At 42.6% G+C, this 22296-nt stretch overlaps 1 protein-coding gene across 2 annotated transcripts in view; it reads left to right on the forward strand.

Annotated features, from left to right (window-relative positions):
- LOC140486449 (uncharacterized) overlaps window positions 1–22296 on the forward strand; it is a 55973-nt gene that overhangs the window by 18890 nt on the left and 14787 nt on the right. Inside the window, exons 5-6 of one of the 2 annotated variants that reach the window (XM_072585629.1) lie at window positions 5313–5534; window positions 15142–15266. In XM_072585629.1, the coding sequence (XP_072441730.1) occupies window positions 5313–5534; window positions 15142–15266 (347 nt within the window). The other variant, XM_072585628.1, reaches the window with a different exon arrangement.

Consider the following 22296-nt stretch of genomic DNA (forward strand, 5'->3'; position numbering starts at 1 on the left):
AACATTCAAAACTGATCAATATTTAAAGGGGATAAATTTGCTAGAGCTTGGGTGCAAGCATGTGGGTACAATTGGATAGCCTTTTTAAAGCTGCAGACGAATAAGGAATGGGAATGGGCAACTTGGCCATTCAAGCCTGCTCTATCATTCAATAAGGTCATGGCTGATCTGATTTAAATTTCAACTGTACATTCCTGTATACTTCTGATAACCTTCCATCGCCTTGACAATCCAGCATTTATCTACCTCTGCTGTAAAGTATTTAAAGTTTCTGCATTCACTGCCTTTTGAGGAAGGGAATTCCCAAGACATTGGATTTTCTAAGAACTTTATCTCTATGGTAAATGGGTGACTGTTTGTTTATTTTTAAACCATGACCTCTAGTTCTAGATTCTCCCACGAGAAAACATCCTTTTCGCATCCACCCAATTGAGACCCCTCAGGATCTTGTGTTTCAATTAAATCACCTCTAATGCTTCTAAACCCCAAAAGATAGACCTATCCAACCGGGCCTTTCCTTATAAAGAAATACTGCTTATTCCAGATGTTAGCAAATTTGCTGATGATACTAAGCTGGGTGGCATGGTGAAATGTGATGAGGATGTTAGGAGATTACAGGGTGACCTGGACAAGTTAGGTGAGTGGTCAGATGCATGGCAGATGCAGTTTAATGTGGATAAATGTATGGTTATCCACTTTGGCCAGAACAGGAAGGCAGATTACTACCTAAATGGAATCAATTTAGGTAAAGGGGCAGTACAGCGAGATCTGGGTGTTCTTGTACAGCAGTCAATGAAGGTAAGCATGCAGGTACAGCAGGTAGTGAAGAAGGCTAATAGCATGCTAGCCTTCATAACAAGAGGGATTGAGTATAGAAGCAAAGAGGTTCTTCTGCAGCTGTACAGGGCCCTGGTGAGACCACACCTGGAGTACTGTGTGCAGTTCTGGTCTCCAAATTTGAGGAAAGACATTCTGGCTATTGAGGGAGTGCAGCGTAGGTTCACGAGGTCAATTCCTGGAATGGCGGGATTACCTTACACTGAAAGACTGGAGCGACTGGGCTTGTATACCCTTGAATTTAGAAGACTGAGGGGGGATCTGATTAAGACATGTAAGATTATTAAAGGATTGGACACTCTGGAGGCAGGAAACATGTTTCTGCTGATGGGTGAGTGCCGAACCAGAGGACACAGCTTAAAAATATGGGGTAGACCATTTAGGACAGAGATGAGGAGAAACTTCTTCACCCAGAGAGTGGTGGCTGTGTGGAATGCTCTGCCCCAGTGGGCAGTGGAGGCCCAGTCTCTGGATTCATTTAAGAAAGAGTTGGATAGAGCTCTCAAGGATTCTGGAATCAAGGGTTATGGAGATAAGGCAGGAACAGGATACTCATTAAGGATGATCAGCCATGATCATATTGAATGGTGGTGCAGGCTCGAAGCGCAGAATGGCCTACTCCTGCACCTATCGTCTATTAGTGTCTTAAACCTTGTCTGAATGGCTTCTATTATAGTAAAATTCTTCTGTAAGAACGGTGGCGATTACTGTATGCAGTACTCCAGAGCATTCTCACCAATACCCTGTATACCTGAAGCACAATCACCCATTCTTATGTTCAATTTCCCTCATAATAAAACGTAACATTCTATTAGTTTTCCTGGTTATACTTGTTGAACCTGTGTACTAGCCTTCTGAAGTTCAGCGTTTGGAATTACCTAGATCATGAGTAAAAACACTAAATCAAATCTGACAGCTAAATGGCCGCCTGTGCTTTAAGGTTCCCATGATTTTAATTTTTTGTAATAAGATAGTGAATGCAAATACCATTCTCTTAGCAACTTGTGTCAGAATTGATAAATATCCGGTTGAAAGTTGATGAAATCAAATATACGAAAACATGGTTCAGTGGTGCTGCTATTTTGATATTAACAAAAAGCAACCTATAATGCATTTAAAGTTGTCTGGATGGGTTACCACTTCGCACTTTCGAAATTGAAATGTGAAAGGTATTGTTCCTGTGTAGTTTCAAGATGAATTTATAAAATGCTATGTTTAAACTTATTGCAAACTTACTAATCTTATGATTTAAATGACATACCTACATACCTTAATTAGACTTTATGAAGGCTGACAAGTGGCAAGTAACATTTGCAGTGTACAAATGCCAGGTATTGGCTATCTCCAGTAAGAGATCATCTAACCACTACCCCTTGATATTCAATGGTGTTAGCATCACTGCATTCCAACGATCAACATTCTGGTAATTACTATTGACCAAAGATTGAACTGGACTCACTATATACACACAGTGGCTACAAGGGTAAGTCAGAGTCTAGGAATGTGGTGGTGATTACTTTACAATCTGACTCCCAAAAGCCCGATCACCATTGACAAGCCATAAGTCAAGAGTGTGATGGAATACTCCCCATTTTCCTGGATGGGTGTAGTTCCAAGAACACTCAGGTTTGACACCATCCAGGACAAAACAGCCTGCTTCTTTGGTACCACATCCATAAGAATACATTCCCTCCATCACTGACACACTGTAGCAACAATCTATATTATCTACAGGATGCACTGCAGGAATTCACCAAAGATCCTTAGCCAGCAACGTCTAAACCCAGAACCACTTCTTTCTAGAAGAACAAAGATGGAAGGTACGTATGAACACCCACCACAGGAGTTGGAGATCAGTGAAGAAATGTTCCTCAGCAGAGTAGCTGATGCAGGGTTAATGTTGTGATGTTATGGAAATTGGCAGTCCAGGTGACGATGAGGGCCATAATGATTTTAGCTGTTATGTGCTAAATTACCTTGTGTGCCCTCAATAATATACTTTTGAACTCCCTAGTTAGTCAAAAAACATCAAAGTTGATGATATAGTCCGATCCTTTAGACCTTGAGCCTGCTTGGCGGCAGGTGAGAAATATTAGTTTCAACTCCCCAGTATTATATTAACCTCTGATGCAATGCTAATCAGATGTGGGCATTGTAAAATTGTTCTTGATCACCCTAAATTCTAATAGAAAACCAGCAAAAGCAGAGCAGGGAGTTTGGTTTTGTTCCTTTCATATTTATTACTGCCTTGAGGATATTAAATCCTAAAGTAAATATGCAGTGGTCTATATGAAGAACTTCCTGGAAAATAATTGCAGCCAATTACTGTGCATCTTTCTAGCATGTAACGCTACTTATCTTTTATGCTGCTTAATGGCAGATGTGCTACTTGTTGAATTTGAATACTGTAAGCAGGTTTCTTGGCCAAAGTACAGGGCTTTAGCTGGAATTTAGATTCTGCCATCATGTATGTGCAATATAGTTGACCATTGAAGCAGAATTAAACCACTCGGGGAATATGTTTAACACCAGGTGAAGCAATCATGGCTTCAACTATTGCTATGATTATATTAAGTTAAGAATCACATGACACCACGCCATAGTCCAACAGGTTTATTTGGAAGTACAAGCTTTCGGAGCGCTGCTCCTTCATCAGTTAGCGAGTAGGTAAGATCTTAGGACCCGAATATATAGCAAAAGATCATAGTACCATACACTGATGCAATATATTGAACAAACCTTGATTGCTGTTAATATACAAATCTTGTATAAAACTCTTTTAAATTTCTTTTTAGCTGGATGCACAAAATGGCAGCGTGACCTGATTAGTAGATTATAACTTATACTGAAGCCCAAATGTACACTCCAAAAGCAGCATAAAGCTGGTACTGAGGTATTATGGAAAAATGTGTTGTGTATACAAATACATAATCTGGAACTGGCAACATAATTTTGTCATACCATTATTTAATAAAATGCTGCACATAAAAGCCAGGGAACTATAGATCAGTGAGCCTAATAACTGTGGTGGGTAAGTTGTTGGAGGGAATGCTGAGAGACAGGCTCTATTTGCATTTGAAAGGCAAGGGTTAGGGATAGTCAACATGACTTTGTGCATGGGAATTCATCTCAAAAATCTAAGAGTTAGTTGAAGAAGTGACCAAGATAGATGAAGGCAGAGCGATAGATGTTGTCTACATGGACTTTAGCTAGGCCTTTGACAAGGTAAACTGGTTAGTAGGGTTGGATAACATGGGATCTGCGGAGAGCTATCCAATTGGATGCAGAATTGGCTTGACAATAGGAGGCAGAAGGTGATGGTATTCAGACTGGAGACCTGTGACCAACGATGTGCCACAAGGATGGATGTTGGCTCCACGATTCATCAATTATATAAACAATTGAGATAAGAATAAAGGAGGAATGGTCAGTATGTTTGCAAATGACACCAAAATTGGTGGTATAGTGAACAGTGAAGATTATTATTTAGAAGTACAGTGGGATTTTGGTCAACTGGGTCTGTGGGCTGAGGAATGGCAGGTGGTGGTTAATTTAGATTAATGTAAGGTGTTGCATTTTGGTAAGACAAATCAGGGCAGGCCTTGTACAGTTAAGGGTTGGGCACTGGGGAGTGTCGTCAAACAGAAAAACCTAGATACAGGTACATGGTTCCTTGAAAGAGGCGTCACGTGTAGATAGGGCAGAGAAGAAGGCATTTGACACTCTTGCTGTCTTCGGTCAGAGCATTGAGCTGGGGCATCATGTTACACTGTACACAACTTTGGTCAGTCCACATTTGGAGTACTGTGTACAATTCTGGTCACCCTGCTATAGGAAGGATGTTGTTAAACTGGAAGGGTACAAAAAGGATTTAAAAGTTTGAGTTATAAGGAGAGGTTGGATAGATTAAGATAATTCTCCCTTGAGTGTAGGAGGTTGAAGGGTGACCTTGTAGAGATTTATAAAATCATGATGGGCATAGATAAGGTGAATAGTCAAGGCCTTTTCCCCAGGGCAAGGGAGTCCAAAACTAGAGGATAGGGGTTTAAGGAGAGAGGGGAAAGATTTAAAAGGGACCTAAGGGGCAACATTTTTGCACAGAGGTGATGCATGTGTGGACTAAGCTGCTAGAGGAAATGGAAGCAGGTACAATTGTAACATTTAAAATAATTTGGGCAGGTGCATGGATAGTAATGGTTTAGAGGGATATGGGCCAAACACAGGCAAATGGGACTTGTTCAATTTAGGAAACATTGTCGGCATGGACAATTTGGACCAACTGGTCTGTTTTTGTGCTGTATGATTCTGAAAGTTTATAATTTATTTGTGTCTTTAGTTTCATTGTGAAGTGCTACTTGTAAAGTGAAATGTTGAATCTTGTAACATAGCACATTGTTGAATGGCTAAGTAATTTAATCTCTGAGGACAATAAGCCTATGCAATTATATGTAACACTATGGCTTTATATTCTTTAGAACTTGCGGGGAGCTGCACAAATCCTGAAGAAAATGCAACCAAAAATTAATGCAACATTAAAAGTAAGAAGAAGAAGAAAATCAGTAACTGGAGAAAAAGTTAAAAAGACCAAAGTTTCAGAATCTCATACCTGCTATGAATGTAGCACAACATTTATAAATTGTGACTCGCTGTTTGTGCACAGAATGAAACACATTAAGGGGAAGAGCTGGCATTGTCTGGTAAGTACAGAAGCTAATGTCTGTATTTGTTTAAATGTGATTAGTAACCATGTTTTTTAAGGGTGAAACGTGGAAGCATTTGAATTGCAAGCATTTCCCCGAATACAAGAAGTGAGGCCTCAGGAAAATTTTTAATCATATGAACACTTCCACAATGTTTTAGAGGTCATAGAGATGTGCAGCATGGAAACAGACCCTTTGGTCCAACTCGTCCATGCCGATCAGATATCCCATCCCAATCTAGTCCCACCTGCTAGCACCCAGCCCATATCCCTCCAAACCCTTCCTATTCATATACCCATCCAAATGTCTCTTAAATGTTGCAATTATACCAGCCTCCACCACATCCTCTGGCAGCTCATTCCATACACGTATCACCCTCTGTGAAAACATTGCCCCGTGGGTCTCTTATATATCTTTCCCCTCTCACCCTAAACCTATGCTCTCTAGTTCTGGACTCCCTGACCCCAGGGAAAAGACATTGCCTATTTACCCTATCCATGCCCCTCATAATTTTGTAAACCTCTATAAGGTCACCCCTTAGCCTCTGACACTCCATGGAAAACAGCCCTAGCCTGTTCAGCCTCTCCCTATAGCTCAAATTCTCCAACCCTGGCAACATCCTTGTAAATCTTTTCTGAACCCTTGCAAGTTTCACAACATTTTTCCGATAGGAGAGAGACTGGAATTGCACGCTATATTCTAATAGTGGCCTAACCAATGTCCTGTCCAGCTGCAACATGACCCCCCAACTTCTGTACTCAATACTCTGACCAAAAAGGAAAGCATACCAAATGCCGCCTTCACTATCCTATCTACCTGCGACTCCACGTTCAAGGAGCTATGAACCTGCACTCCAAGGTCTTTGTTCAACAACGTTCCCTAGGATCTTACCATTAAGTGTATAAGTCCTGCTAAGATTTGCTTTCCCAAAATGCAGCACCTCGCATTTATCTTAATTAAACTCTATCTGCCACTTCTCAGCCCATTGGCCCAGTCCAGATCCTGTTGTAATCTGAGGTAACTTTCTTTGCTGTCCACTACACCTCCAATTTTGGTGTCATCTACAAACTTACTAACTGTACCTCTTACGCGCTCATCCAAATCATTTATGTAAATAACAAAAAGTAGAGGACCCAGCACCAATCCTTGTGGCAGTCCACTGGTCACAGGCCTCCAGTCTGAAAAACAACTCTCCACCACTACAACCCTCTGTGTTCTACCTTTGAGCCAGTTCTCCCTGTATTCCATGAGATCTAACCTTACTAATCAGTCTCCCTTGAGGGACCTTGTCGAACGCCTTACTGAAGTCCATATAGATCACATCTACTGCTCTGCCCTCATCAATCCTCTTTGTTACCTCTTCAAAAACCTCGATCAAGTTTGAGAGACATGATTTTCCACGCACAAAGCCATGTTGACTATTCCTAATCAGTCCTTGCCTTTCCAAATAGATGTACATCCTGTCCTTCAGGATTCCCTCCAACAACTTGCCCGACGTCAGGCTCACTGGTCTATAGTTCCTTGGCTTGTCCTTACCACCCTTCTTAAACAGTGGCACCATGTTAGCCAACGTCTCCAGTCTTCCGGCACCTCACCTGTGACTTTCGATGATGATACAATTATCTCAGCAAGTGGCCCAGCAATCATTTCTCTAGCTTCCCAGAGAGTCCTCTGGTACACCTGATCAGATCCTGGGGATTTATCCACCTTTACCTCAAGATACCCAGCACTTCCTCCTCTGTAATATGGACGAAAAAATGTTACCTGGCTCACTGGGCTAATAGTTTAGTGATAATTACCACTAGGCCATAGGCTACACTGAAGTTATTCATTGGGTTATCCTGAAGTTGTTCTATTATGGGACTTTGGATCAGTCCTATTAAATCCTGACTCCCCATCAAGGTAATCGTTTATTGCTTTTCTCTAATTTCCCAGAGCCACTTAAAGATCACCACATTACTGTGGGTTTGGAGTCACAGGTAGGTCAGACCAGGTAAGGACAGCAGGTTTCCATCCCTAAGTGACATTAGTGAACCAGATGGATTTTGTTTTTTGACATCAACAGTGGTTACATGATCACTATTAACTTTTCATTCCAGATTTTATTGAATTCCATCAGCCATGGTGGGATTCAAACGCATGTATACAGAACATTTGCATACACCACTCTCTCTTTTTTTAAAGAGTGATGATATGGTTGCCATGGAAATCTGCATTACAGCTGGTGGCCAAGAGTGGAATCTTATGGGGGACTGAGTGACTTGAGCAATAATGAGACTTGTGGCTGACTTGGATGAGAAGTACCGAAAGAGTATCTTTTATGCTTTCAATGAGCAGGGGAGCTTCTTGCTGGTCACTTGAAACTTAACAAGGTGGATTATGGCCTGTTAAATGCCTTGCTTATGGTCCAATTCACCTCATTTCACAGTCAGCTTCCTCTCTTACCAAATGTACCAAAAAAGCATGATGTCGAGAAACCTCAGCGTGGAAATCAGAATGGGCATCTGGTGACTTCAGCTTCCTGTTTGTTCCAAAGTGCCTGTATGTCGGACACTGGGTGTGCTCCATAGGCATTAGCCATGCATCAGTCTACATCCACGGACATTGGCATCCAATAAGCATGAGCATCTTAGGACCCCTCTTGGCAAATCTCTGATCCATTTACAGGATGCTTTTGCACTTCACTGCTGTTTGTGGGCTGCACTAGCAACTGTCTTTATAAACCCATAGGAAAGGATGCTGTGCTGTCAAGGAAATGCACCCAGCTTTTGGACTGTACTATGCTGCATCACCACTTGATTTTATTTGATGTGAAGCACTCACTCACTGGACCTACCTGGATGCTGTCAGCATCCCTGCTTTGCCTTTGTGTATTTTACCTTTCAGCCAGCGATACCCAACTCGTTACTCTGAAACAAAAGCATAAAGTGCTGGAGAAACTGAGCAGGTTTGGTGGCATCTGGAGAGAGAAAAGCCAGCTTATCGCTTCAAGTCCAGCGTCCCTTCATCAGAGGTGCATTGGTTCCAAAAGAATCTAGTTTATTGGCAGCAGCTGCTTCCTCTTCACCATGGACATACAATCCCTGTATGTGTGTGTCTCTCTCATCAGGAAGGACTAAGTGCTCCTTTGAAAAGAGACCTTAAACCTTTACATCCACACCACCTTCCTCTGCCTGGTTGAGCTTTTCATCACTTCGAACAATTTCCCCTTTGACTTCTCTCACTTCCCTCAGGTCAAAAATGTGGCTATGGGTACCCAAATGAGCACCAGTTATGTCCCTCTCTATATTGGAATATGTGGAACATTCCTTGTTACTCTGACTTGGGTCCCTATCAACAACTTTCTTTCGTAGATCAATGTCATCTCTCTCTTGTCTGAAATTGAAAGCAAATTCATCAATTCTGCTCCCAATTTTCACCTTTTTCTCACCTTCTCCAGTCCATCTCTGACTCCATCCTTCCCTTCCTTGATATGCCTCTTTCCATTTATGGGGATAAGTTGGTCACCAACATCCATTACAAACCAGTTAACTCCCACAGTTACCTCGACTATATATGTTCACCTTGCTTTCTTTAAAGATTCCATTCCACTCTCCAAGTTTCTCCATCACTAGTTCTGATGCTGTCACCTTCCACAAGGGTCCTCAGACGTGTCCACCTTTTTCCTCAACCTAGAATTCCCTGCTACTGTTGTTAATAGAACTGTGTGACTGACCCATTTCCTGCACTTCTGCCCTCATTCCTTCCCTTCCCTTTCCTTCCACAACAGTGATAGGGTCTCCCTTGTTCTTACTTCCCACTCCACATCTTAAAGACATAAGCTACCATTTCTGCCACCTTCACTTGGATGCCATCACCAGAGACACATTGGCCTTGCCTCTCTTGTCAACATTCAGCAGAGGCCATTCCTTCTGGGACACCCTGATCCTCCACTCTTCCACTCCAACACCACCCTACACTGCCATTATCACATTATCCCAGGCAATCACAGGAAGTGTAGCACATGCCTTTTTACCAACTCCCTCCTTACTATCCCAGGCCCCAAAACACTTTACAGGTGAAGCAAGGAATTATTTGCAGTTCATTCCACCTAGTCCACGATATTCTCTGCTCACAATGGGGATTCCTCTACCGTGGGGAGATGAAACCTGGTCTACATGATTGTTTTGCAGAATATCTCTATTTGGTGCATAAAAATGACCCTAGTTTCCAGCTGCCTTCCGCTTGAATGTTTCTGTGCCAACTTTCTGTTTTGGGCCTGCTGCAGTGTTCCACTAAAGCTCAACGCAAGCTGGAGGGAGATACCTTATCTTCAGCCTCAGTACCTTGCAGCCCTTAGGACTCAATATTAAGGTTACTCAATCTCTGTGCACAAACACCTTCCTCTATGTTTGTTACCCACCCCCACACCTCCAAGTCGTTTCTCTTTCCACAGATGCTGCCAGCCCAACTTAATTTATTCAACATCATTTTTGTTTCATGTCTCCAGCATCCATAATTCATTGTTTTGTCATATATTTCTGTCTTGCTTTGCACAGACACTTAGGCAAGAAGCTTATCATGTTTGTCAGCAGACCTTGGTCAAGGCACAGACTTTGTTCAGGAGATCTTGGCACAGTAAGTTGATGACAGTCTCTGGTACCAGCCCAGGAGCTTCGGCATGGTCTGTTAGCCACCGGAGCACACGTTCAGGATGTACTCCACAAAAGGAGTGAGGAGCCTAATGTCAAGCAGCTCCTCACCCATCTTGAGTCTGCTTGTCCTTTTGTGGGCTGTTTACCTCCTGCAATCAAGAGACCCGAGGCAGGTATTACAGAGAATGATAGTTAATGAAACAACTGTTACTTTTGCTGCAGGGGGAAGGTGTCTTGGGCAGAGAGCATGCAGGCTTAATGTTATCATGGTTGAGGTAGTTGGAGTGAGTGAGAGAAAATATTATAGTGAGAGTGATAGAACCTTGGTGGGAGGAGGGTACGGTAACATATGGTGAGGTGAGAATGATTGCCCTTAACGTCAGGGTCACATTTGACCAAGTGTGGCATCAAGAAGCTCTAGCAAATCCGGAGTCAAATAGAATTGGGGAAAATTCTCTGATTGTACTGATATCTGGTGGTCAGACGTCAGTCATCTCAGCTGCAGGACATCTCTGCAGAAGTTCCTCAGCATACTGTCCTCATCCCAACGAGGACTTCAGTGACTTTCCGTCCAGCATACAGTCCAGAAGTGGAAATGTTTGCTGATGACTGCGTAACGTTCAGCAGCATTAGCAATTCCTCAATTCAATTTCATCGCCATCATTGAATTTCACACTAGGGGGTTAGATTAGATTCACTACAGTGTGAAAGCGGGCCCTTCAGCCCAACCAGTCCACACCGACCCTCCGAAGAGTAACCCAACCAGACCCATTTCCCTCCCACTAATGTACCTGACACTATGGGCAATTTAGCAAGGTCAATTCACCTGATTTGCACATCTTTGAACTGTGGGAGGAAACTGGAGCACCCAGAGGAAATCCACGCAGACACTGGAGAATGTGCAAACTCCACGCAGTCGCCCAAGGCTGGAATCGAACCTGTGACCCTGGCGCTGTGAGGCAGCAGTGCGAACTGCTGAGCCACCTTGCCACCCCAAATGGGGGATGGTCATTCACCAGATGATCTAGACTAGCCATATAAATACAGTGGAACAAGAGCAGAGTCTAAGTCTTGCAGCAAGGATATCTCCTCCTGATTCCCCAAACGTCTGTCCACCATCTAGGAGTAACTCCATCTACAAGCACAAGTGAGGAATGTGATAGAATACTGTTATGGACCAGGCCAAACCTCCCTCAAAACATTTCAATTAGGTAGTCTGGACCCTAACTTTTGTTGTTTTGACCAGGTGTACTGTGAATATTCCAGGAGTGATGCAGCTGGTCAAAATCCCTCAATTTTAAACAGAACAGAATTTATTTACAGAGTACCAAATGAAACACAATCAAAAGAGAGCACAATACTTAAATAACTTAAATCCAACAGACTTTCCAACTTAATGATGTTGGTCCAAATTCCTGCAACAATTTCCATAAACACCCTTAGCAAAAAAAAGTTAAAATCAAACACGGTCTTACAGGAGAGGGAGATGTCAGAGGATTCAGCCTGGAACAAACACTTCCATGGAACTGTTTCTTTGACCAGCAGCCTCAAAAACTGCTTGCTAAAACCAAACCAAACAAAAGCTGAGCTGGGAGAAATGGCCACTCCCCTTTCATTGTACAAATGTTTGTTTAAAAACTTAAAAGCTTCTTCAAGTAGATAAACCCAGACATTTTGGAATCTCTTGTGTTTACGACCACTCTGGAAAAAAAACAAGGACAAGTGTCATCACACACCCCACATGCTAGGCTGTGTGGGGTTCCAACAACACTCAAACTTGACACCATCTATAACAGAGCAGCCAACTTAATTGACACCATGACACCATGCTTCCACCACTGACACTCAGAAATGGCAATGTGCATCATTTGAAAGATTAACTGCAGAAATTCAAGGCTGCTAAGACATGACCTTCCAAACCCATAACTACTACCATTCAGAAGGTCAAGGTATATATGGGAACACCACCACCTGCAAGTACCCTCCAAGACACTCAACATCCAGACTCTTAAATATATCACTTCCTAATGGCATTGTTGATTTACCTATGCTGAATGGATTGCAGTGGTTCAAGAAGATAGCTAACTACCATCGTCTCAAGGACAGTAAGGGATAGTCAGTAGATGCTAGTATTGGCTACATTCTGTGAATTAATAAAAAGTAAGGTATTGGCAAGAAGCTGGCAACATTTATGCTGGCGGAATGGTGAATGACATTGAGCTTCCCTACAGCGCTGGGCATTCCTCCAGGTAGTTAAGACTGCTCTAACCTGGATGGCAACATTAGATCAAGCTGGCATGGTCTGGTGCTGTGGCCTCCACTGCTGGTTTGTAATCTGCCCAGTTCCCAGCCTACAAAGCTGGACACCTGCCTACCATGTCAGGCAAATGTTAGGAACTGTGCAGGGCAGCTAACAATTGGTGCTTGTCTGGCTGCATAACGGGATTTTAAAAATGGTCTGGGCACAAGGGATGCTGGTCTTTCCACATATTTGCTGAGGAGCCAGTTGTTCAGGGAATGGCATGTGGTAAAATAGAGAATTGGGGATAATGAATGGTTAAGGTTGTTCATGTTGATAAAATAAGGTGAATAAATCTAGTTGGACCTGAGTCCCTCCAAAAAACTCAATGGAACTCTCACTTATCCAAAAATTGTTAAAATACCACCTTACTCTATTATTACAGTTCACTTTGCGACATAGAAATATTCTAGAGACATAGAGCAGCCAATGAAGAAGGGCCTCTCAAGGACCAAAGTGGGCATTTATGTGTAGAACTACAGGAGATGGGTGAGCTTCTCAATAAATATTTCTCCTCTGTGTTTACCATGGAGAAATACTTGAGAACTTGGGGAAGTTAGTGGTCATATCGTGGGGATAGTCTATATCACAGTAGAGGTGGTGTTGGATGCATTAGAATGTATGAAGGTGGATAAATCTCCTGGTCCTGACCAGATATATCCAGAACACTGCAAGAAGCTATGGAAGAAATTGTAGGGGCCTGAGCTAATAGATTTGCATCATCATTAGCCATGGCTGAAGTCCTGGAAGACTGGAGGTTGGCAAATGTTGTGCCATTATTCAAGAAGGGCTGCAAAGAAAAACCTGGGAACTATAGACCAGTAAATTTAACATTTGTGGTGGATATGTTGCTTGAGAAGATTCTGAGAGATATGATATACATACATTTGGAAAAATGGTTTCATTAGGAGTAGTCAGCATGGCTTTGAGAGTGGGAGATCATGCCTCACAAATTTTAGTTCTTTGAGATGACCAGAAAGGTTGATGAGAGCAATAGATGTAATCTATATGGATTTCAGTAAGGCCTTTAATAAGGTTCCACATGGTAGGCTGCTCTGAAAGGTTAGATCGCACTGATCCAAGGCGAGCTGGCAAATTGGATACAAACTTGGTTTGATGGTAGGAAGCAGAGGATAATAGTGGAAGGATGCTTATCAGCCTGTGGAGTGCCTTGGGTTGGTGTTGGGCCCATTACTATTTGTTATCTATATCAATGATTTAGATGAAAATGTACAAAGTACGGTTAATAACTTTGCAGATGACACTAAAATAGGTGGTATCATGGACAGTGAGGAAGATTATCAGAAATTGCAGCAGGACCTTGATCAGCTGGGGAAGTGGGCTGAGAAATGGCAAATGGAGTTTAATTTAGATAAATGTGACATCTTTCATTTTGCAAAGTCAAATCAAGGTGGGAGATTCATGGTGAATGATAGGGCGTTAAGCAGTGTAGTGGAACAGAGGGACCTTGGAGTTCAAGTTCACAGTTATCTGAAAGTGGAGTCATAGGGCAATGAAGAAGGGTTTTGGCACACTGGCCTTCACCAGTCAAGATATTGAGTATAGAATTTGGGCAAGTTCTGTTGTGGTTGTTCAGGACGTCTGAAAGGATTCAACGGTCTGAGTTACAGGGAGAGGTTGGACAAGCTAGGATTTTTTTCTTTAGAGTGTAGAAGACTGAGGGGTGGCCTTTACAGAGGTGTATAAGGTCATGAGAGGCACGGATAAGGTGAATGCATTTGCTCTTTTTCCTCTGGTTGGGGAATCGAGGACTAGAGGGCATCACTTTAAGGTTAAAGGGGAAAGAATAAAACGGAACCTGAGGGGCAGCTTTTTTACACAGTGGGTGGTACACATATGGAATAAGCTACCAGTGGAAGTGGTTGAGGCAGGTACCTTAACAACATTTAAAGGCATCTATGACTCTGGACAAATACATGGATAGGAAAGGATTAGAAGAATATGGGCCAAGTGCAGGGACAAGGGGTTAGCAGGGCAGACATTTTGGTCATCATGGGCCATTTTGCACCAAAGGGTCTGTCTCTGTGCTGTAGGACTCTATGACTCGAGGAAAACTCAACTTGCAGGACTCAATTTCAATGTTATTCCCAGTATCATTTGAAAATAGTAAAGAAGCTGTTCAAAAGTTTGGAGGTTTTGGAAATGAAGGGGCATTGATATGAGTGAATGCGCACAATGTTTTAAAAAGTGCTACTTTACTTAACAATGGGAGGGCTTTGTAATTTTAAGCTGATAATTAAAGTATTAAAACCATGACAGAAATGGTATTTTATTTTAAACACGTTCATTTTAAAAAAAAATGTAGCCCATTTTTAAACATGCAGTCGTATCCTCATTTTCTTGTTTCTTTAGAACTTATTTTGCCTTCAGTTCTTATCCTGAACAAGTGTCACTAATTTTTCCAATCAGATGAATACCTAGATCATTCAAATTGATATGGTTCTGTCATGCTGTTTTCCATGGGCTGATCCAATTATATGTCATTGTTCTCTGCTACAACATAGATACCTTTGTAATAGACTTGGACTTTATCACTTACTGTTGACCAGCAGCCCTGATTATCTTTAATCACATCGGAGCATAAGTCTTGTTTTGTTGATTACTCCTACAATTTCTGAAATGGTAACATGTGGAAAATGTTTGTTTTTAGTTATGTGATAAATCGTTCTTTCGCCAGAAGAATGTCCAAATTCATCTTCGCTGTCATAATGAGAAGCTGTACAGATGTAGACAATGTATGACAGATTCAAAGAAATCAAAGTCATTTCGGGCCAAGTAAGTGCTCTCATTAGTATCTCTCACCGTTTCCCTGACTACAGTTGCATTATGTCAGATTAAGTCACAACAAAGTTTGTCCACAAAAGGACAGTACTAGTGTATAATATGTAATACAAAGATGTAACTTGATAAGTTACAAGGTTTTCTAACTAATGTTTTACTAACGTGTTAGATACTGTATTTTCTTTTATCTTCCTGTAATAAAGCCAACCCCCAAAACATCGCCTTTATTTGAATAATTGTCAGAGCATTCCAAGTTCTCTGCTTACCAGTGAAATGAAGCTGAATAATTTGCATTAATTCCAGTTAACAAAAAAATTAGAATCATAAAATGCTTGCAGCACAAAAGACCTGCTAGACTCAAAATACATGCTAGACTCAAATAAGCCTGTTCAACTTCCCTGCCCTTTCCTTGAAGACTTGCAAACTTTCTTATGCTTGTGCAATTGCCTTTTAAAAACGACAGTGGACTTCTGCCTCCACTACACACTCGGGGACTACACTCCAAATCCGAACTGCTACTGCGTAAAACAGTTCTTCCTCATGTCACTATTGGTTCACCCACTAATGATCTTCAATCCCCTAGTACTCGATTTTTCTACTAATGGAGTAATTTGTCAATATCTACTACTTCCAAATGCAGACTAGTTCATATAAGAGTAACAGGAGGGCTTGCAGTGTGCGATAGACAAAGGTAAGTGATGCCACAACTAGTTTGAGCACATTTGTGAGTGATGAACAATTAACAACCACCAGGAGGGAAAGAACTTACAAATATACCTGCCCACAGTTGAGGGGAAGCCTAGCACATCAGTGCAAAGAAAAAAGGCTGATTTGTTACCATCTTCAGACAGGAGAGTAGCTGATCCATCTTGATCTCCTCAAGTCCCCAGAATCAATGATGCTTGTTTCCAGCCACTTCAGTTTATTCTGCATGATATCAAGATATGGCTGAAGGCACCAAATACTATAAATAAAGCCCTCGTAATAGTGCTTTGGAACTAGTTGCAACCCTAGTCAAGTTGTTCTAGCATAGCTATATATGGGTATCTAGCTGGCAATGTGGACAATTGCCCAAATAAGTCCTCCCCAAAATACAGGACGAATCCAATCAAACAAATTACTGCTCAATCAGCCTTCTCTTGATTATTAGCAGCGATGAAAGAGGTAAGTGATAGTGCAATTGAGCAGTACTTCCACAGTAACTTGCTCAGTTTGAATTCTCCCAAGCCACTGAATTCATTACCATGTAGATCCAAACATGGATACAATAACTGAATTTCAGAGGTGGGTTGTGAGTGATTGTTCTTGGCATTATGGAACACTAACAAAATTTAACTCATTGGGAATAAAGGAAATAGTCACTGATAGCTGGAGTCAAACCTAGCGCAAAGGAAAATTATGGTTATTGATGGTCAAATCTTCTCAGTCCAAGGAGATCACTGCTGAAGTTGGTTATGGCTGTTTTCTAGGCCCAGTTATCTTCAGCTCTCGAGCCACTTGTGGTAAAGAATCTTGAGGTCCCCAACCATCCAAACATTGATATTTTTCCACCCTTCATATTTCCTCCAAAGTTCGTCAGCATGGAGAGTTCTGATACATGTACTGACCAACACATTGATTGTAATCAGCAGGAGGTTTCCTTGCAGACATCTGTCCTTTATGCTATGGGACTGTGGGGTCTGGAGTCAATGTTGAGGACTGCCTGGGTACGCCTTCCCTCCTAGGATCAATGTGCTGCCACCTCTGCTCAGTCTGTTCTATAACTGGTACTGGGCATACTAAGAGATAGAAGGTGAGGACTGCAGATGCTGGTATTCAGAGTTGAGAATGTGGTGCTGGAAAAGCACAGCAGGTCAAGCAGCATCCGAGGAGCAGGAGAATTGATGTTTCGGGCATAAACCTTTCATCAGGAATGAGGCTTGTGGGTAGGGGCTGAGAGATAAATGGGAGGGAGGTGAGGTTGGGGGGGGGACAGTGATAGGTGGGCGAAGGTGAGGGAGAAGGAGATAGGTCAGTGATGTGCAGGTCTACTGCATCTGTTTCACCCAATGTGGTCTCCTCTACATCAGGGAGACAGGGCGCATTCTTATGGATTGTTTCAGAAAAGATCTCTGGGACTCCCGCACCCACCAACCCCACTGCCCCGTGGCTGAACACTTCAACTCCCCCTCCCACTCCGTCAAGGACTTGCAGTTCCTGGGCCGCCTCCACCGGGAAACGCCTGGAGGAGGAACACCTCATATTCCGCCTTGGAACCCTGCAGCCACACGGGATAAATGTGGATTTCAACAGCTTCCTCATTTCCCCTCCCCCCACATTAACCCAGTCCCAAGCCTCCAACTTGGCACCGCCCTCTAAACCCATCCATCACTGCCCCTCTGACCCATCATCACCTCCCTCGCCTTTATCCACCTATCGTGCTCCCAGCTACCTTCCCCCAACCCCGCCTCCCTCCCATTTATCTCCCAGCCCCAACCCACAAGCCTCATTCCTGATGAAGGGCTTATGCCTGAAAGATCCTGCTTCTCGGATGCTGCCTGACCTGTTGTGCTTTTCCACTGTGTCATTCCTGTGTGGAATGAGCGTCCTGAGAAGGTGGTGGATATGGATACAATTGCAGCATTTAAGATGTTTGGATAAATACATGAATAGGAAAGGTTTGGAGGGATATGGGCCAGAAGCAGGCAGGTGGAAATAGTTTAGTTTGGGATTATGTTGGACCGAAGGCTCTGTTTCCATGCTGTATGTCTCTGGGCCAAATTTTGAATTTGTGCCACATCTGCGATTATATGTTCATTGTTTGCTAAGAAAACCAATGCTTCCTAGTATTAACCCCTAAGGAACTCCACCTAAATCCAGATCGTTACTCTTCTTCCAGCCACTGGTTGTATCTGTGCTGCCAATTTTTCTTTTATTCTATGGGCTTAGACTTGCTGGTGTCTCTTACGTGGCATTTTATCAAAGGTCATTATAAAGTCCATATTTTCTGTATCTGTTACACTACACCTCGCACCACTTGCCGTTACTTCATCCAATAAAACTCAATAAAGTTAGTTAAAAATCACACTAGCATCGCTCCGAAAGCTAGTGAGCTTCCAATTAAACCTGTTGGACTATAACCTGGTGGTGTGTGATTTTTAACTTTGTACACCTCAGTTCAACACCGGCATTTCCAAATCATCAATAAAGTTAGTTAACTATGTTTACATGTGCATGGTAATTAGAGCTGCTTTAAGATTTCCATAAACGCGCTGACTCCATTTGAAAAAATAGCAAACATGATTTCACTTCCTGTCGTTTCAACTTTAACATGAATCAAAATGAGTTCATGAATTAACAGGGGAATCATACTTTGAATAAGAGGTAAATTTCACTTTAAATAGTCAGTATAACAAAGCTGTACTTTTTTGTTCATTCATGAACAAAAGAGTTTGAAAGGGAGAAGGCAAAATCTGATGTAATGGTGTTACAGTTGAATAAAGGTAATTATGAGGGCATGAGAGAGGAACTGACTAAAATAGACTGGAAGCAGAGGCTAACCGGGAAGACACTAGAGCAAAAATGTCAGGAGTTTGTAAGTATAATTGAGGACACTGTACAGAGGTTCATTCCAAAGAAAAGAAAGATTAACCGGGGAGGGATTAGACAACCTTGGCTGACAAAGGAAGTCAGGAAATGTATTAAAGAAAAAGAGAGATCCTATAAAGTGGCTAAGAACAGTGGGAAATCAGAAGATTGGGAAGGATACAAAAGCAAACAGAGGATAACAAAGAGTGTAATAAGAAATGAGAGGATCAAATATGAAGGTAGGCTAGCCAGTAATATTAGAAATAATAGTAAAAGTTTCTTTCAGTACATAAGAAACAAACGACAGGCAAAAGTAGACATTGGGCCACTTCAAACTGATGCAGGGAGCCTAGTGATGGGAGATAAGGAAATAGCAGGAGAACTTAACAAGTACTTTGCGTCAGTTTTCACAGTGGAAGACATGAGTAATATCCCAAAAATTAAAGGGTGTCACGGGGCTGAGTTGAGTATGGTTGCCATTACAAAAGAGATAGTGCTAGAAAAGTTAAAAAGTCTTAAAATTGATAAATCTCCTGGCCCCGATGGGATACACCCTAGAGTTCTGAGAGAGGTTGCTGAGGAAATAGCAGAGGCATTGGTTGAGATCTTTCAAGAGTCACTGGAGTCAGGAAAGGTCCCGGATGATTGGAAGATGGCTGTAGTAACCCCCTTGTTCAAGAAAGGATCAAGGCAAAAGATGGAAAATTATAGGCCAATCAGCTTAACCTCGGTTGTTGGTAAAATTCTAGAATCCATCATTAAGGATGAGGTTTCTAAATTCTTGGAAGAGCAGAGTCTGATTAGAACAAGTCAACATGGATTTAGTAAAGGGAGGTCATGCCTGACAAACCTGTTGGAATTTTTTGAAGAGGTAACAAGTAGGTTAGACCAGGGGAACCCAGTGGATGTGGTCTATCTGGACTTTCAAAAGGCCTTTGATAAGGTGCCACACGGGAGACTGCTGAGCAAGGTGAGGGCCCATGGTGTTCGAGGTGAGCTGCTAGGATGGATTGAGGATTGGCTATCTAACAGAAGGCAGAGAGTTGGGATAAAAGGTTCTTTTTCAGAATGGCAGCCGGTGACGAGCGGTGTCCCGCAGGGTTCGGTGCTGGGGCCACAGCTGTTCGCATTATATATTAATGATTTGGATGAGGGAACCGGGGGCATTCTAGCGAAGTTTGCCGATGATACAAAGTTAGGTAGACAGGCAGGTAGTACTGAGGAAGTGGGGAGGCTACAGAAGGATCTAGACAGGTTGGGAGAGTGGTCCAGGAAATGGCTGATGGAATTTAACGTGAGCAAGTGCGAGGTCTTGCACTTTGGCAAAAAGAATATAGGAATGGACTACTTTCTAAATGGTGAGAAACTTAATAAAGCCAAAGCACAAAGGGATCTGGGAGTGCTAGTCGAGGATTCTCTAAAGGTAAACATGCAGGTTGAGTCTGTGATTAAGAAAGCGAATGCAATGTTGTCTCTTATCTCAAGAGGGTTGGAATATAAAAGCAGAGATGTACTACTAAGACTTTATAAAGCTCTGGTTAGGCCCCATTTGGAGTACTGTGTCCAGTTTTGGTCCCCACACCTCAGGAAGGACATACTGGCACTGGAACGTGTCCAGCGGAGATTCACACGGATGATCCCTGGAATGACAGGTCTAGCATATGAGGAACGGCTGAGGATACTGGGATTGTATTCGTTGGAGTTTAGAAGATTAAGGGGAGATCTAATAGAAACGTACAAAATAATACATGGCTTTGAAAAGGTGGATGCTAGAAAATTGTTTCTGTTAGGCGAGGAGACTAGGACCCGTGGACACAGCCTTAGAATTAGAGGGGGTCATTTCAGAACGGAAATGCGGAGACATTTCTTCAGCCAGAGAGTGGTGGGCCTGTGGAATTCATTGCCACGGAGTGCAGTGGAAGCCGGGACGCTAAATGTCTTCAAGGCCGAGATTGATAGGTTCTTGTTGTCTAGAGGAATTAAGGGCTACGGGGAGAACGCTGGCAAGTGGAGCTGAAATGCGCATCAGCCATGATTGAATGGCGGAGTGGACTCGATGGGCCGAATGGCCTTACTTCCACTCCTATGTCTTATGGTCTTATGGTCTTATGAAGTGTGGCTGTTACTAGTTAGGCCAGTGTTTATTGCCTGTGAGATAGTGATGTGTTGCCACTTCAAAACACTTCAGTCTAGACTGGATTCATACACCCATTCTGTTAGTCAAAAATTGGTTTCAGAATTTTAACCTGGTAAAAGTGAAGGAATTACTATACTGAAGATGGTAGGTGATCATAAGACCATAAGACACAGGAGTGGAAGTAAGGCCATTTGGCCCATTGAGTCCACTCTGCCATTCAATCATGGCTGATGGGCATTTCAACTCCACTTATCCGCATTCTACCCATAGCCCTTAATTCCTTGTGACATCAAGAATTTATCAATCTCTGCCTTGAAAACGTTTAGCCTCCCGGCCTCCACTGCACTCTGTGGCAATGAATTTCACAGGCCCACCACTCTGGCTGAAGAAATGTCTCCGCGTTTCTGTTCTGAATTTACCCCCTCTAATTCTAAGGCTGTGTCCACGGGTCTTAGTCTCCTCACCTAACGGAAACAATTTCCTAGCGTCCACCTTTCCAAGCCATGTGTTATTTTTGTAAGTTTCTATTAGATCTCCCCTTAATCTTCTAAACTCCAATGAATACAATCCCAGGATCCTCAGCCGTTCCTCGTATGTTAGACCTACCGTTCTAAGGATCATCTGTGTGAATCTCCGCTGGACACGTTCCAGTGCCAGTATGCCCTTCCTGATGTGTGGGGACCAAAACTGGACACAGTACTCCAAATGGGGCCTAACCAGAGCTTTATAAAGTCTCAGTAGCACAACGGTGCTTTTATATTCCAACTCTCTCGAGATAAATGACAATATTGCATTCGCTTTCTTAATCACGGACTCAACCTGCATGTTTACCTTTAGAGAATCCTTGACTAGCACTCCCAGATCCCTTTGTACTTTGGCTTTATGAATTTTCTCACCGTTTAGAAAGTAGTCCACGCTTGTATTCTTTTTTCCAAAGTGCAAGACCTCGCATTTGCTCACATTGAATTCCATCAGCCATTTCCTGGACCACTTTCCCAAACTGTCTGGATCCTTCTGCAGCCTCCCCACTTCCTCAGTACTACCTGCCTGTCCACCTAACTTTGTATCATCGGCAAACTTTGGTAGAATGCCCCCAGTCCCTTCATCCAGATCATTAATATATAATGTGAACAGCTGCGGCCCCAACACTGAACCCTGCGGGACACGCTTGTCACCAGCTGCCATTCCGAAAAAGAACCTTTTATCCCAATTCTCTGCCTTCTGTCAGACAGCCAATCCTCAATCCATACCAGTAGCTCACCTCGAACACCATGGCCCCTCATCTTACTCAGCAGCCTCTCGTGTGGCACCTTATCAAAG

This window comes from Chiloscyllium punctatum, chromosome 15 (genome assembly GCF_047496795.1).
Source record: "Chiloscyllium punctatum isolate Juve2018m chromosome 15, sChiPun1.3, whole genome shotgun sequence".
Classification (NCBI taxonomy): Eukaryota; Metazoa; Chordata; class Chondrichthyes; order Orectolobiformes; family Hemiscylliidae; genus Chiloscyllium; species Chiloscyllium punctatum.